Genomic DNA, 17,108 nt, shown 5'->3' on the forward strand with positions numbered 1-17,108 from the left:
AAGACACTGAACATACGAAAATTTTCATTTTCTGCTACAAACCCTTACATCAAAAGTAATTCTGAGGATACAATTGCCCAACAGATTCAAGAACCAACAACATTTTAGTTGTAAAACAAGAAAAAATTTAAGCTTTACTTTTTTTTTTCTTTTTCTGTTTTTTGTTTATAAACTAAACTTTACTTAAACAGTAGCTAATCCTAAATAGTGATTTATTGAGAGACCGATGAAAGACATTGTAACAAATGAAATTTCATTTTCAGCTCCAATCCCTTGCATCAAAAGTAAAATCTCAGAATTCAATTGCCCAACAAAATTACAAGAACTAACAACATTTGTAACTGTAAAATAACAAAAAATTTCAAAAAAGAAAAAAAAAAGTTTCAAGAAGATATCATCTGTATGATTTGTTACCACCATTGATGAACAAGAACCCCACTTTCCCTGAGAGACCTAAACAAGTCCAAGCATTGTCCATAACTTTTCTCATACTTTGCACTCCTCTCACCGGGGCAACACCTTTGCCACCTATTGTAATGACACTCAAGAAATATCTCATCAATCAAACATATCGCCCCGGTCTCAAACAACCTTGGAATCAAATCGAATTCTGTTCCTTCCACATCCATTTTCATCACCACAAAATCCCTCTCCGTCACCGTGCTCTTCAACCACTCTGCAAAATCAAACCCCTGAATCTCATTCACCTCCCTCTTACTACCACCACCACCACCACCACCCGAATTCTTCCCAGGTTGAATTCTCCCCATTCCTCGTTTCGCCTTATCATCCTCCTCGACTTCCTTACCCGGGTCTCTATTAATTTCAAACATCAAACTCTCATTCCTCACCCACGCCGCGTATGGCAACAATGTAACCTTTTTCTTCTTCAACCTATACTCTTCGTGAAACGCCTTATCGGCTTCAATTGCATATACATCGAATGTCTTGTTTTGTTTAGGGTATTGCTTCTTAAACCAACTTCCTATACTAGAACCATAACTCCTAGCACCAACATCAACATAAACATACCTATTCTTAAACCTAATATCAGCCATTGATGTTAAATACTTTATGTTCTGTATGTTCCTCTTCAACGTAATCCACGGTTTCATCGGCTCCGTCGAAATCAACGGCTCTGCTTTCTTAACCAATTCCAGTTTATGCCCAGGAACAAAACACTTATTTACCGAATTGCCACTAATTTTCTTAAATTTAACAACATTCTCAACCTCTTTTCTCAAAACGACTTCGTGTATAAAAGGCATCGAAGACTTTGAATCCAAACCTTCAATTTGATGAGATTTGATCAATTTGCAAGAATTGAAAAGCTCAAGGAAAGAATTGAAACTATACGTATCTTTTGTGGGGACTATGTGGGCCACCACGTAGCCTCCGGGCTTTACTGTCCGCACGATCTCGGAAGACAGATCCAACGGCCGAGGCGCGTTGTCGAGTTTTCCCTCGCCGATGAAAACGAAGTCAAACGTGTTGTTGTCGAACGGGATTCGGTTCTGTGGCGCTTTAATTACCAAAGAACCCGAGGCTTTTTTAAAAATACCGATCGAGTCCTCGACTCCGATTTGTCTCAAAGCGTAGACTTCCTGTCCGGTTCGGGTCTCTACGGTTAACGACTTCGAGGCCGGTGAGAGGTAACCGTGGGCGATAAGATCTTGGAAAATAGAGGAGTAGAAATGGACGGCCTTGATCCAATCTTTGCTGGTGTAGAGGTCGCGAACACCACCGTTGGATGGTCTGACCGAAATAGCCGAGGAAGCTTCTGGACTCGTACTCGTTGTGATGACGAAATTGAAAGATTCAGGTAACGAGAAGAAACAGAAGTCACCAACGGTGCACGATTCGCCTGTGACGGTTACGACGTAGGTGAATCGGACGGCTATGATGAAAAGTCCGAATAAGAGTAAGCGTAAAAAAAGGTTTCTCAGGAAGCTCGGCTTGGATGAGGTCGAGTCCATGGTTAGAAATATGCACACTTTTTTTGTGAATGAAAAATTAGATTGTTAGAGAGAGAGAGAAAAAAAAAGGAGTTGTTGTTGTTGTTGTTGCTAGCGAGAGCAGAAACGAGCGGAAGTGTGGTTAGCTCCGATTAAGGATGTTGTGCGAGAAGATAGGAGAGTGCAGATTGGGAAATAGAGAGGAAAACGAAGGGTAAAACGGGAATGCATGGTTTATATTTTGGAGGCGAAAGTTCCGATTATGGGGGTGAGGCCATTGCTGTTTGGAAGCTTTGCAGAGACTGAGTTTTTTTCTCGAGGGGTTTTAGTTTTATTGAAAGTGGGGAGTGAATAGGAAAGTCATAGACGATAAACAATAAAGACACGCGGGGGGAGTGACCGGATTACCCGGTTACCACGCGTATTGACAAGTGAGAAAAGGAAGGAGCGGATGGAGTTGTGTAGAAAGGGAATATATATAAAAGTGAATTATTTTATTTTATAAATATTAAGATTGCCATCATGCGAATGCCACTTGAGCCTGATGGGTTAGTTGGCCGTTGCCTCATCAGGACCGTGACTCGCGTTCAGCGTGGGGACTGCCGGACTGGGGCATATATTATTCTGTCAATACTATTATTTATGGATTTATTTATTTATTTATTTATTTGGTATCTTCAATTTTAATATCTAAAATATCATTAATTTATTTTTTTACAAAATTTTCAACTAATAAGATAAATACGTAAAAAAAAAAGTTAAATTCTATTTTCTATGTTTTACTTCTAAAAAAGTGCTTTTAATATGCCAATAACGTTTCAACTCTTTCAATTACCTTTTTTACAGCCCCAGTTTTCCTTCCCAAGTCAATGGGTGCCTTAGACATATCACGGGCTTTTGTCTTTTGCGCCCATAGGCTATAACAGAACCAACGAACATTAATTTTCCCATTCAAGCATCTCTTAACGTCTATTTTTAGTCCAGCTAAAGTTGTTAAGCAAACGACACAGATCAGGATAAAGTTCCAATTTTGAACCTCATATTGTTGCCATTACACCAAGATATTAAGACCCAGCACAATGTTGCTATCGACAGCTCGATGCCTTGCTTTAGTTATCTTTCTTTGGCAGGAAAGGATCTTTCCTTTACCTTGACTTGATTATGCTCATTCGAGTGATGAAGACACTCAAAATATTTGTCTTTTTTGTAATGTTTGATGTGATAAGTTGTTATTAAAACATTATAATCACAACATTTCATTTCAACAGTTGAAAATTATTGTGTTTCTAGACTTATTGTGCTCATAAACTCATACTTACTATTGTAAATATGTAATTTTTACATTCAGATGTTACTTTAAGCCAAGAAATCGTGATTGATAGACTATCAACAAACTCCATCATAGTTGAATTTGAACTTTCTTGAAAGCTGCTGCAAATAAGATTGTTGATCATTTTAACCTCATGTACATAGCTTTTTAACTTTGGTATGTTTGTACTTTTTAGTTTGTACAACTACTAGATTCTGCAGTATCACAGACAGCCTAATTAATTTCGGCACTCGCTTCAGTGGAAAATTGAAAATGCAACAAGCTGCAACCCCATAGCAAGAATTAGACTCAATGTCACATATAAGGTTAAGGGGTTGCCGACTTGCAGCTTGTATTTACACTGAATCTTCAGCTATAATTTAACCAAAAAGAAGAAAGAATATTCTGAATAAGGATAACATGCTGAATACCCTGCATAAGAATATTCTTATCACTAAGTTTTTTCTATGAGCAGTGTAGATGTAACCAGTTTAGGAAGGTCACCAAAACAACCCACATATTCCCTGCAAATCAAGTTCCATATTCCACCAAAATGAATTTGAATAGGATTACCGGTTTCTAGATGAGCAAACCTCAAAAACAGCATCAATAATTAGTCTCATCAACGGTATAATGATACTTCAATACCACTTCCTAGAACATAAGGAGTAACATTAACACAGTAACCAGTATTCTTAAAAAGTTATTCTAGGTGGGGAAAAGCGTATCAAAATGGTAGTTACATGGAAATTTAAACCAAAGTTAAAGCTAAAAGCACTTAGAAATTCTGTTCAGCTTTACTTATGCAACATCTAAAGTTCCTTAAAAGTGACTATTAAGGCCAATGAAAGACACTGAACATACGAAAATTTTCATTTTCTGCTACAAACCCTTACATCAAAAGTAATTCTGAGGATACAATTGCCCAACAGATTCAAGAACCAACAACATTTTAGTTGTAAAACAAGAAAAAATTTAAGCTTTACTTTTTTTTTTCTTTTTCTGTTTTTTGTTTATAAACTAAACTTTACTTAAACAGTAGCTAATCCTAAATAGTGATTTATTGAGAGACCGATGAAAGACATTGTAACAAATGAAATTTCATTTTCAGCTCCAATCCCTTGCATCAAAAGTAAAATCTCAGAATTCAATTGCCCAACAAAATTACAAGAACTAACAACATTTGTAACTGTAAAATAACAAAAAATTTCAAAAAAGAAAAAAAAAAGTTTCAAGAAGATATCATCTGTATGATTTGTTACCACCATTGATGAACAAGAACCCCACTTTCCCTGAGAGACCTAAACAAGTCCAAGCATTGTCCATAACTTTTCTCATACTTTGCACTCCTCTCACCGGGGCAACACCTTTGCCACCTATTGTAATGACACTCAAGAAATATCTCATCAATCAAACATATCGCCCCGGTCTCAAACAACCTTGGAATCAAATCGAATTCTGTTCCTTCCACATCCATTTTCATCACCACAAAATCCCTCTCCGTCACCGTGCTCTTCAACCACTCTGCAAAATCAAACCCCTGAATCTCATTCACCTCCCTCTTACTACCACCACCACCACCACCACCCGAATTCTTCCCAGGTTGAATTCTCCCCATTCCTCGTTTCGCCTTATCATCCTCCTCGACTTCCTTACCCGGGTCTCTATTAATTTCAAACATCAAACTCTCATTCCTCACCCACGCCGCGTATGGCAACAATGTAACCTTTTTCTTCTTCAACCTATACTCTTCGTGAAACGCCTTATCGGCTTCAATTGCATACACATCGAATGTCTTGTTTTGTTTAGGGTATTGCTTCTTAAACCAACTTCCTATACTAGAACCATAACTCCTAGCCCCAACATCAACATAAACATACCTATTCTTAAACCTAATATCAGCCATTGATGTTAAATACTTTATGTTCTGTATGTTCCTCTTCAACGTAATCCACGGTTTCATCGGCTCCGTCGAAATCAACGGCTCTGCTTTCTTAACCAATTCCAGTTTATGCCCAGGAACAAAACACTTATTTACCGAATTGCCACTAATTTTCTTAAATTTAACAACATTCTCAACCTCTTTTCTCAAAACGACTTCGTGTATAAAAGGCATCGAAGACTTTGAATCCAAACCTTCAATTTGATGAGATTTGATCAATTTGCAAGAATTGAAAAGCTCAAGGAAAGAATTGAAACTATACGTATCTTTTGTGGGGACTATGTGGGCCACCACGTAGCCTCCGGGCTTTACTGTCCGCACGATCTCGGAAGACAGATCCAACGGCCGAGGCGCGTTGTCGAGTTTTCCCTCGCCGATGAAAACGAAGTCAAACGTGTTGTTGTCGAACGGGATTCGGTTCTGTGGCGCTTTAATTACCAAAGAACCCGAGGCTTTTTTAAAAATACCGATCGAGTCCTCGACTCCGATTTGTCTCAAAGCGTAGACTTCCTGTCCGGTTCGGGTCTCTACGGTTAACGACTTCGAGTCCGGTGAGAGGTAACCGTGGGCGATAAGATCTTGGAAAATAGAGGAGTAGAAATGGACGGCCTTGATCCAATCTTTGCTGGTGTAGAGGTCGCGAACACCACCGTTGGATGGTCTGACCGAAATAGCCGAGGAAGCTTCTGGACTCGTACTCGTTGTGATGACGAAATTGAAAGATTCAGGTAACGAGAAGAAACAGAAGTCACCAACGGTGCACGATTCGCCTGTGACGGTTACGACGTAGGTGAATCGGACGGCTATGATGAAAAGTCCGAATAAGAGTAAGCGTAAAAAAAGGTTTCTCAGGAAGCTCGGCTTGGATGAGGTCGAGTCCATGGTTAGAAATATGCACACTTTTTTTGTGAATGAAAAATTAGATTGTTAGAGAGAGAGAGAAAAAAAAAGGAGTTGTTGTTGTTGTTGTTGCTAGCGAGAGCAGAAACGAGCGGAAGTGTGGTTAGCTCCGATTAAGGATGTTGTGCGAGAAGATAGGAGAGTGCAGATTGGGAAATAGAGAGGAAAACGAAGGGTAAAACGGGAATGCATGGTTTATATTTTGGAGGCGAAAGTTCCGATTATGGGGGTGAGGCCATTGCTGTTTGGAAGCTTTGCAGAGACAGAGTTTTTTTTCTCGAGGGGTTTTAGTTTTATTGAAAGTGGGGAGTGAATAGGAAAGTCATAGACGATAAACAATAAAGACACGCGGGGGGAGTGACCGGATTACCCGGTTACCACGCGTATTGACAAGTGAGAAAAGGAAGGAGCGGATGGAGTTGTGTAGAAAGGGAATATATATAAAAGTGAATTATTTTATTTTATAAATATTAAGATTGCCATCATGCGAATGCCACTTGAGCCTGATGGGTTAGTTGGCCGTTGCCTCATCAGGACCGTGACTCGCGTTCAGCGTGGGGACTGCCGGACTGGGGCATATATTATTCTGTCAATACTATTATTTATGGATTTATTTATTTATTTATTTATTTGGTATCTTCAATTTTAATATCTAAAATATCATTAATTTATTTTTTTACAAAATTTTCAACTAATAAGATAAATACGTAAAAAAAAAAAGTTAAATTCTATTTTCTACGTTTTACTTCTAAAAAAGTGCTTTTAATATGCCAATAACGTTTCAACTCTTTCAATTACCCTCTTTCTTTTTTTTTTTTTTTTTTTTTTATCTTTAATCTTTTTTTTTTTTCCTTTTACAACTGATTACATTTGAATATTAAAAAACTGCATTTTAGGATTAAACAAAAATTTATAACTGCCATTAAAAAAATAAAAAATAAAAACACTAAAAAATAAAGAAACATTGGTCTTGGAGCCTTTCCTTTAACAAAAATAAATAATACAGTAACAGAAAAACCTAACACAAAAAAAAATGCGAGCCTTTTACTGCAACAAAATAAATAAAAACTATTAAAATTTTGTACTTTGTTTTGTTATGGATCTATACTAAGTGACTACATTTGAGGACTATCATAAACACATAACACAGCCATGTCCATTTTTCTCAAAAAAACCCACATCCATTTTTACTTCCATCAAAAATGTTATTCCATAAAAAAAAAAATGTACGTAGAGTTTCTTGGTTTTAAATGTAATTGTCAAATCCTGAATTTAAGTTTTTATTTTTTTATTTTTTTTTATTTTTAAATATTGTTATGGATGTGTTGTAGGTGGCTAAATTTTAGCATTGAAGATAAGTAGATAACTCTCATCAATAAATCAGAATTTTCTCTTAAAAAAATATAATAAATAGTTGAGGAAAGATGTGTAAATAAAAGTTTGGATAAATGAAACATTTAAAAATGAAGTATTCTTTTTCTATATTTCACTAAAAAAAAAATGAAGAAGTTTAGATATGCCCACAATTTTGGGATTGAATTCAGTACTAATAATATAAAAAAAATATATGGATTTAACTAAGTATTGATGAAAAATTATTTCACTTACAAACGCATAATACTCATCACATCCCTATGATTTTTTTTTGCTGATTGGAAAATGTAGTAATTTCAAATTATAATGAATGCAAATTATTAAATTTTACCTAACAAAATAGAAATTCAATTGGGAAGAACGTGGCTTTAAAAACCAAACTAACCGATTTGTTTGGTTCAATTGAAAACCGTGCACTAGTTCAGTCCGGTTAAAATACCCCAAAACCAGTGAAAACTAATCAAAAACAAGGTTAAGCCGAGAAAAAAGGGTTTTGCCCCCGGTCCGGTTTATAAAACCATGAGGAAGAAAAAGGGCAAGACTTGGACAAAACCTGTTACAATTGTGACATGTTGTCAAAAGTAGATATGTGTGGCGATCTTAACAAGTTCAGTGCTCTAGCCAAGTCCAAAGAAAACATGTCTTATAAATTACTTAAATTATGACGTTCAAGTGAGTATTATTAATAATTTCAACAATATGACTTAAATTATATTTTTGTGATTGGTAATATATTAGTTTGTAATATTTTTGTACCACGCGTATTAACTGAGAAAAGGAAGGAGCAGATAGAGTTGTGTAGAAAGGGAATATATATAAAAGTGGATTATTTTATTTTATAAATATTAAGATTGCCATCATGCAAATTCCATTTGAGCCTGATAGGAGTCAGGACCGTGACTCGCGTTCAGCGTGGGGACCGGGGCATATATTCTGTCAATAATTATTTAAGGATTTTTTTTTTTGGGATCTTCAATTTTAATATCTAAAATATCATAAATTTTATTTTTTTTTACAAGTTTTTCAAATTAAGTCATATTGTTGAAATTATTAATAATACTCACTTGAACGTCATAATTTAAGTATTTATAAGACATGTTTTCTTTGGACTTGGCTAGAGCACTGAACTTGTTAAGATCGCCACACATTCTACTTTGACAACATGTCACAATTGTAACGGGTTTTGTCCAAGTTTTGCCTTTTTTCTTCCTCATGTGAATAAACCAACGGGGGCAAAACCTTTTCTCTTCTTGCCTTAACCTTTTTTGATGTTTTAGTTTTCACTGTTTTGGGGTATTTTACCGGACTGAACTGGTGCACGGTTTTATTGAACCAAAATCTGGTGTGTTGGTTTTTAAACCAGTTCTTCCCAATTGAATTTCTATTTTGTTGGGTAAAATTAATAATTTGCATTCATTATAATTTGAAATTACTACATTTTCCAATCAGCAAAAAAAAATATAATAGGGATGTGATGAGTATTATGCGTTTAGTAAAATAATTTTTCATTTGTAGGGTTAGGATTTGTGGCCCAAGCCCAGAACAATGAATTTGTAGAGAATGGGTGAAAGAGCTAGGTTGATTATGAAATCGACAACAATTAATCACAACCCTCAAGCATAAACCAACATGAAGTTACTCATAAAAAAATGGAATGACTTTGTTCCCGAAGAGGCATATCATTGATCATATAGCGGTTACAATTCTTAAAATTACAGTAAGATTTTCTTTTTTCTTTCTTCCCCCTTTTCTCAGGAGCCTCCTTCCTTTATATATCCTCTCTTCTCCTCATCTCCATCGTCCACTTGTACCTCATCCGTGTGCCTACTTGAGTATATGTCATGTCAAGCATTTCTTTTAGCTTTGTGTGAGTGGCGGTAGGTGAGGTTACACTGTTCAGGGGGTCTTCTCCACATAAATGCGGCCAAAAAAGTTGCTGCAGAGCATTAAATACGGTGGTAGCAGCTTTCTCTTTAGATATTTTTTCATCCTTATCGTCTCCAAGTATACTCAGAGCTTATCTTAATCAGGAGAAGTCTTCGGAAGATCATTTTGACCTTTTATACGTTCAATTGATCCATACTATTCACGTCAGAGGAATATAATCTCTTCGGACAGAAGGCGATCTCTTCGGATTGTAATCACTTTTCTTTCTGGGGGTCCTTCTTCCAGATGGGCCTTGCCCTTACCTCTCCCTCTCTTCGGACGCACAGTAATCTTCGCATGGGGTTCTAGGGCCACTACATTAAACTAGGCTTTTCCCCCCACATCATTAATGCTAAGTTAAAATCCATATATATATTTTTTATATTATCAGTACTGAATTCAGTCCCAAATTTGTGGGCATATCTAAACTTTTATTTTTTATTTTTAGTGAAGTATATTCATTTTTAAATGTTTCATTTATCCAAACTTTTATTTACACATCTTTCCTCAACTATTTATTATATTTTNGGGGATGGGGGGCGGGGGCAATGGGCAATTGAAAGAGTTGAAAACATTATTGGCATATTAAAAGCACTTTTTTAGATAAAAACATTGAAAATAGAATTCAACTAGCAGTTTTTTTTTTTTTTACATATTTATCCTGCTAGAATTATATTTTTGTGATTGGTAATGTATTAGTTTGTAATGTTTTTGTACCAATTGAATCAAGGGAGGGGGGGGGGGGGTTTGGTTTTAGATGTTATGGAATTGTAGCAATGACTTTGATTGGAGTCATACTTAGTGGTCGCAATGCACTAAATCAAGCAGCTGTTATGGAAGGAGAATGAAACCTACTCATTACTCTATAGATCTACTAATAGGGATAACAGAGTTTTAATAGTGTTTTTGTGCTACATCTATATGTAAATTAGAGGGTATTTACGAAACTAAGTTGATAGGATTAGGAACCTTCCCCAAATTTAGGAATACGATTGGCATGTTGTTGTCCCTTAAGTTGGTTGAGAGAATGTGAGGATGGGTTGCTGTCCTCAGCAAAGAGGCAGCTCCTATCAAGTAACATTTAATGTAACAGACAATTGGTGATGAGAGGCAATATATTTTTGCTGGTGTCCCTTTTTGGGCGAGTGTATTTGTGATTGATTCTATAAAAAAGTAGGCTAAATTGTGAACTATACTCTTAAAGTTTAGGGGTGTTTGGATTTTATACTTTGAAATTTTAAAATTTGGATTTTATCCCTTGAAGTTTGGGGATATTTGGATTTTACACTTTAAAGTTTCAGAATTTGAATTTTATCTACCGAAGTTTGGGAGTAATTGGATTTTACACCCTGATGTTTTTGAATTTAGATTTTACCCCTTAAGTTTAGAGGTGTTTTGATTTTACTGCTTAAAGTTTAGGAATATTTAGATTTTGCACCTTGAAATTTCAAAATTTGGGAGTGTATAATCAAAATACTCTCAAACTTTAGGGGATAAAGTCCAAATTCTGAAATTTCAGGATTTAAACTGTAAAATCCAAACACTCTCTAACTTCAAGAGATAAAATTCAAATTTTGAAATTTCAAGGTATAAAATTCAAACGCCTCCAAACTTTAGAGGTGTAGTTTGCAATTTAGACCAAAAAAAAAAAAATTTATTAGTGATTGCCCTACCTATAGCTGCTAGGGCACCACCAAGCTCAAACTTGACTCTAACCAAGTTGACCATCAATATTGATCGGATACTATATATAATTCGTGGCTGGTGGCCAAACCAGGATATGTGGTCAAGCTTATGGCAATAGGCACCAACGACACTTTCCTTTAGGTTGGTCGGAGGGGTTAACTATCATGTGGATCTAATCAACGAGCGAACTAGGACGTGTTGGGTCTTCAAGATCCGTCTCAACGAGTAATATTTTTCTTTTAGCAATATACTTAAATGTATTACAGCATTAACAAGAGTATTGTATTTAAGTGATATTACTACAAAGGCACTTATGATAAACTTTTATAATAAAAAAAAATGATATTCACAAGACAAAGTTAAAAAGCACATTGCTGATGTGTGAAATCAGTAGGCTGAATGCTTCGGGCTTCAACGGTGGATGAATGATCTGAAAAGAAAAAAAAAAAAAAAAAAAAACTATCGAAGGTGACCGGGCTGAACTGGCCAATGACTCTCCGACGAATAAGTCAAATTTTTCTTTAGAACTCAAGTATAGTGAGTGGATGAATAGTAAAACGTACTTTAATCTGGTGAGGCTCAATTCCTTTTATAAAGAGTTTTAGAGTGGGTCTATTTTTTAGGCTCTACTAATATCATGAGAGATGTGTAGGTTTAGTGGGGAAAGTGAAGTGAATTTCAGAGAATCCACCTCACGTCTCGAAATCGAAATAGTGGATCGTAGTCCAATTGTTCGGGTTTGTAGAAAATACTTTAAAATTTACTAAGTGTTTGCAGATCACTTAGACCTTCTTGTGGTGTAGATGACCTATTTTCTTTAGACAACCTTGCTCTTCAGTGTTAGCTACTTCTTCCTCTTTTCCTTATGAAATTCATCTTTAGATGAGCTTTGCTATTGTGGATGACTTATATAGACGATGAAACGATTTTTAACTACCCATCAACAAACAAATTATGTGTAGTGTCCAATTGGTAGATTTAATGACCATTGTATTATTAACAATTTGTTTGGACATTTTTACAATAATAAAAAAGAAATCCGGATTTTGGATAATTGTTGCAATACATTACTAAAATGTGCTACCAACTACAATACACCTTTAGCATTAACTGTCAGTTTGGATAATTGTTGCAATACATTACTAAAATCGGCTACCAATCATAATCACAATAAGTTCTAGAGCAAAGAAGCCAATTCTCTACAGTACAGTGCATAAATACTCTTTATTTATTAGTGCGAACTGCGGAACCTAAGTTGGTGACCTGCTATACCTAAAACTCCACGAGTACGCCATAAATAATATTCAATGAAGTCATTGTCTTATTTTTGACCCCAAAAAAAAAGAAAAAAAAGAGAAAGAAGTCATTGTCTTTTTTTATTTTATTTTATTTTTATGAAATTGTCTTTCTTTTTATCACATTAGTCTCGAATGACATTAATATTCTACCCCTCTTTTTCTGGTGTACTTGACAGTGGGGATGATACAGACCAATAAACGAGATAAATCATAAATGTGAATTATGGTCATTATTTGCATTATTTTGCAGCTGCTTTCTAAAATATTTACTATAACATGCATAAGAAGCAAAAGTAGGTCTTCATTTATTCTTTTTCCCCACCCTAAATCTATGTAATTGAGAAAAGTTAACAAGTGCCTTAAGAGCTTTAGTTTAATAACTATTTTTAAAAACTTTTTATGAACAAAAAAAACTATTTTATTACTTTTTTAAAAAAAATTTTTGTAAAAATTGTATTAGAACTTTCTCAAAATAACCCATTTATTAGTATTTTAAATCTAGAACCTAAGTAATAACATGCCCTTCTTCATATTGGATTAGTTTAATTTTTTTTTTGCTAAAACTCCTCATTTCAATATATTTTTTTTTCATTTCAATATATTTTACATTAGTTACATTTTAAATTACAAATTACATTCTTTAACTTTGTATAAAAATTAATTTAGTACTCTGACTTCACTCTCATTCATTCAAATAGAAATTCTACTCTAACTTAATCTAAGTGCATATGTGTGTAAATTTTAAATTTCAAATTTCAATTTCGTTCAATTTACTCATTCCATTTGTCATGGTCATAATTGTTTCGCTAACTTTCAATTTTGTTCAATATAAAATTACATTATTTTGGGAGTTTTAATTGGCTAACTTTTGATGGGAACTAATGAGGTACTAAATTAAACAAGATTGTAGCGTTAGATGACTAAATTAAATTGTAGAAAAAAATAGCGATTTATAATTTACTTTTTAAAAAAAAAAGTTTTTTGTTATTATAACATGGGTCTAGAAGTCTAGTTAATGAATCATCTATTTTTAAAAAATTTTATAGGAAATTAAATAACTGTAAGAAAGAAAATTAGTAAATATTTTATAAAAATTTTTCTAAAATAATTTACTAAAAAAATAATAAGTTTTGATATATTCAAAGGAATTCTGAGGAATCAATGGGCTGGAAAATCTCCGGATGTTCTTGATCTAGTAGAGTGAGTCCTGAGAAAACAAAGGAAATCAGCAGAGAAGACCGGTGGAAGCCGGCTTTTAATTCTCCGAGGGTAAAGTTAGAAAATTGAAGGAGAGAAGAGCCCTCAATACTTCTCTAAAATTCTCTACCAAAAAGAAAAAGTCCCCTTACCTCTGCACAGAAAGGCCTTTATATAGCGTTAGAAAACAGTTACTTCTCTTAATCGTCGTAGAGTTTGGAGGATTCAGAGGGTAACTTCCTTAACTGTCACAAAGGTCACCTCTTCAGGAACTGCGTTGAGATTCGAGCGATACAACTTTTGGTTGGAAGTGTGCTTAGTCTAGCCCTTTGTGAATTCACCTCGTCCGTCACTAATGAAGGACGAGGTCTAGCTCTTTATTAATTCACCTCGTCCGTCACTATTGAAGGACGAGGTTCACAGCCCGCTCGTCCTTCAATGGACGAGCGTGTAGAAGGAGAAAAATGGTGGTAATGGAGGGACGAATGTATTAAAGACTCGCTTTCTGCTCTGAACATTGCTATGGACGACCATAAGGACGAGTGATTGAACTTGGTGTTTTTCTTGCACCATCAAGTTTTGTTTGTTTTTTTTTTTTTATTCTTATAACATATTTTCTCCAAAAAAAGAAAGAAAAGTTTCATAGGAAAATGTCACCGGATCAGTCGGTCAAGGCACGAGCTTTTTGGGAAATGCCCGCATGGCACAGCCACAGACAGACACGGATTCGATGGGCGCACCCCACGCCGAAGTAGCCGTTATTTACTTTTGGCACACGAAATACCCACGGTGCCCTTTGGAGAAAGGCCAAAACGGCAGGTATTTTGGACAAAATCAATCCAACTCTTGTGAGTTGTGAAAGCAGTCAGTCACGTATTGGCGTATTGCTTGCTACAGATGGAAACACAGAGCATTAAGCTATTCAACTACCAAACAAATTTTATAATAGAAAATTTCAATATATAAACTTAAAAAACAAAAATCAAACAACAACATTCGGTTAAACTCCACAATTCGGTCAAACTGAGAAAGGGAGGAGATCGGTCTGGGTGACGATATTGGTCTGGGCGACGAGATCGAGACGACGAGATCATTGGTGCGATGAGATCGAGACGACAAGATTGGCAGCGCCGATGAGCACTGGGTTAAGAACGAGAACGAGATTGGTAATGTCGGCGCCGATGAGATCGGTTTGGGTGGATCGGTCTTGGGTGGAGATGATCTAGATGGCGGCACTAGTGCTGGGGTGCGATCTAGATGGCGGCGCCGGTGCTGGGGTGCGATCGGTATCTCTCTCTCTCTCTCTCTCTCTCTCTCTCTCTCTCTCTCTCTCTCTCTCTCTCTCTCTCTCTCTCTCTCTCTCTCTCTCTCTCTCTCTCTCTACGTGTCTAAGACCCAAAATTGTTTGAAGTGAAATAGAAATGTAAACTAATTTCTGGGTCAAAGCCATAAAACACAAGGTCAAAGGAAATTAATTTCTGGAAAATTTTATTTTCCATGCACAACCAAACACACGTAGAGTGTAAAATTATTTCAGAAAATGATTTTACGCCAAAACAAACGCAGCCTTAATTACATTCTAGCGTAATTGATGACGAGGTGCACTGCTGCCTCAACTGCAGTAAATTCCAATAATTGAATTACTGTATTAAAAATGAAGTCGTACTATATACATTGAGTAGTGTAATTGGACTTTGCAATATTAAGTTAAGATTAAGATAATCCAAAGGTGACGAAATGATAATGTATTTGAATATTGAAGCATTAAAAGCATGAAATTATGGTGTCTAAACTCTAAATATTCCCATCTTGAAAGCATGGATGCGTTGTATCATGATTCTTTATCCATTTAATGAATGAACATCCCCCTTTCAAAAAAAAAAAATATTCCCATCTTCTTAGTCAGCACCAGCTGTGACAAAGTGCCAAACCAAACAATGCATGTGACGTGTGGCGCCCTCCTTAATGCTCTGTGTTTTTTTTTTTTTTTTTTTTTNAACTCATCCAACTTCAAAGTTCTCGACAATGTTTGGCATTTCCAATGTTAGGCTGTGTTTGGTTCATGTAAAATATTTTCTGGAAAATAAATATTTTTCCGAAAATGATATTTTCAAGAAAGGAAAATATTTTCAAGTGTTTGGTTGCATTTCAAAAATACTTTGGAAAATATTTTCTAATGTTTGGTTGTGTTCTAAAAATTCTAGTTTTTCACATTTTCTCATCTATTTTCTCAGCTACCAAACAAATTTTATAATAGAAAATTTCAATATATAAACTTAAAAAACAAAAATCAAACAACAACATTCGGTTAAACTCCACAATTCGGTCAAACTGAGAAAGGGAGGAGATCGGTCTGGGTGACGATATTGGTCTGGGCGACGAGATCGAGACGACGAGATCATTGGTGCGATGAGATCGAGACGACAAGATTGGCAGCGCCGATGAGCACTGGGTTAAGAACGAGAACGAGATTGGTAATGTCGGCGCCGATGAGATCGGTTTGGGTGGATCGGTCTTGGGTGGAGATGATCTAGATGGCGGCACTAGTGCTGGGGTGCGATCTAGATGGCGGCGCCGTGCTGGCGCGAGAACTTTGAAGTTGGATGAGTTAGTAATTTTTGGTGTTTTTAATTGAGACATTTGAAGTTTAAAACCCCTCACTCTCAATCATCAAATTGTAAAATAAGATAAGACAAACATATATTATTGTCAAATGGATAGCTGATGAAGAAAATCTAAAGTAAATAGATAATGGGATGTTTAATTCGTGATCACAAGGGCCATTAGGTAACAAGTGTATCCTTATCAATTGGTCATTTGACTAGTGTTGTAGTGAAGTTATGCATAATTAGAGATGGTTTTCAACTAGCTCTCTCACTCAAGATTACCCATTTGTTACCTTAGCTTGAGATTTTATTTTATTTTTTTCCATTTTTTAATTTAGAAATATTATGATTTAAATCTATGAAGTTCACTATATAATAATTATTCTTTACAATTAAGATACTAGTTGATTTTTTAGTGTAAACAGAATTTACTCAAATTATTTATTTGAAAAAAACTTAATAAAGGTTTTTAATCTATTAAATATTTTATACTATTGCAAAATCTTATCAATATAAGCAAAAATAAACTCAGACTATTTTATGACATGTAGAATTACCTTTATCATCAATTCTCCTAAAACTAATACTAATTCTTTTTTATGGCTCATTAACTAAATAATGCATTTTTTTTTTTAGGAAGAATGCATTGTTTTAGTTGAGGACGAAAACTTTTTAAATGCCACAGATTAATTTTAATGAAATTTTTGATGCCAAAGATAGAAGAAAGAAAGAAAACCAGCTTGGTCCACCAAAAATTGAAAAAGTCATGGTCCCAGCGCACCGTTTTAGCAACGACTTTTGGGCACGCAGCAAAGAAGGTCCACATCCGCAAACTACAAACGTATTCAACGGCAATATAGACCAGTCCCTTTTTACACGCCGCCCATCAAGTTCTCATTTTCTCCATTGCCATTT

General features: G+C 35.4%; 2 protein-coding genes across 2 annotated transcripts; both read right to left on the reverse strand.

Annotated features, from left to right (window-relative positions):
* Positions 1-232: 232 nt before the first annotated feature.
* On the reverse strand, positions 233-2,377 carry LOC136067467 (uncharacterized). The gene has a single exon (XM_065773374.1). The coding sequence runs from the start codon at positions 1,974-1,976 to the stop codon at positions 411-413; it is 1,566 nt and encodes a 521-aa protein (XP_065629446.1). The 5' UTR covers positions 1,977-2,377; the 3' UTR covers positions 233-410.
* Positions 2,378-4,344: 1,967 nt separating this feature from the next.
* Positions 4,345-6,467, reverse strand: LOC112035299 (uncharacterized). The gene has a single exon (XM_024068127.2). It carries the CDS (start codon positions 6,086-6,088, stop codon positions 4,523-4,525), a length of 1,566 nt encoding a protein of 521 aa, XP_023923895.2. The 5' UTR covers positions 6,089-6,467; the 3' UTR covers positions 4,345-4,522.
* Positions 6,468-17,108: the final 10,641 nt, after the last annotated feature.

The sequence above is a fragment of the Quercus suber genome, unplaced genomic scaffold (assembly GCF_002906115.3).
Source record: "Quercus suber isolate HL8 unplaced genomic scaffold, Cork oak 2.0 scaffold_74, whole genome shotgun sequence".
Classification (NCBI taxonomy): Eukaryota; Viridiplantae; Streptophyta; class Magnoliopsida; order Fagales; family Fagaceae; genus Quercus; species Quercus suber.

What these genes read in the sequence shown, in the direction of transcription:
- LOC136067467 (XM_065773374.1), bottom strand. Translation starts at nt 1,976, where the DNA reads ATGGACTCGACCTCATCCAAGCCGAGCTTCCTGAGAAACCTTTTTTTA.
- LOC112035299 (XM_024068127.2), bottom strand. Translation starts at nt 6,088, where the DNA reads ATGGACTCGACCTCATCCAAGCCGAGCTTCCTGAGAAACCTTTTTTTA.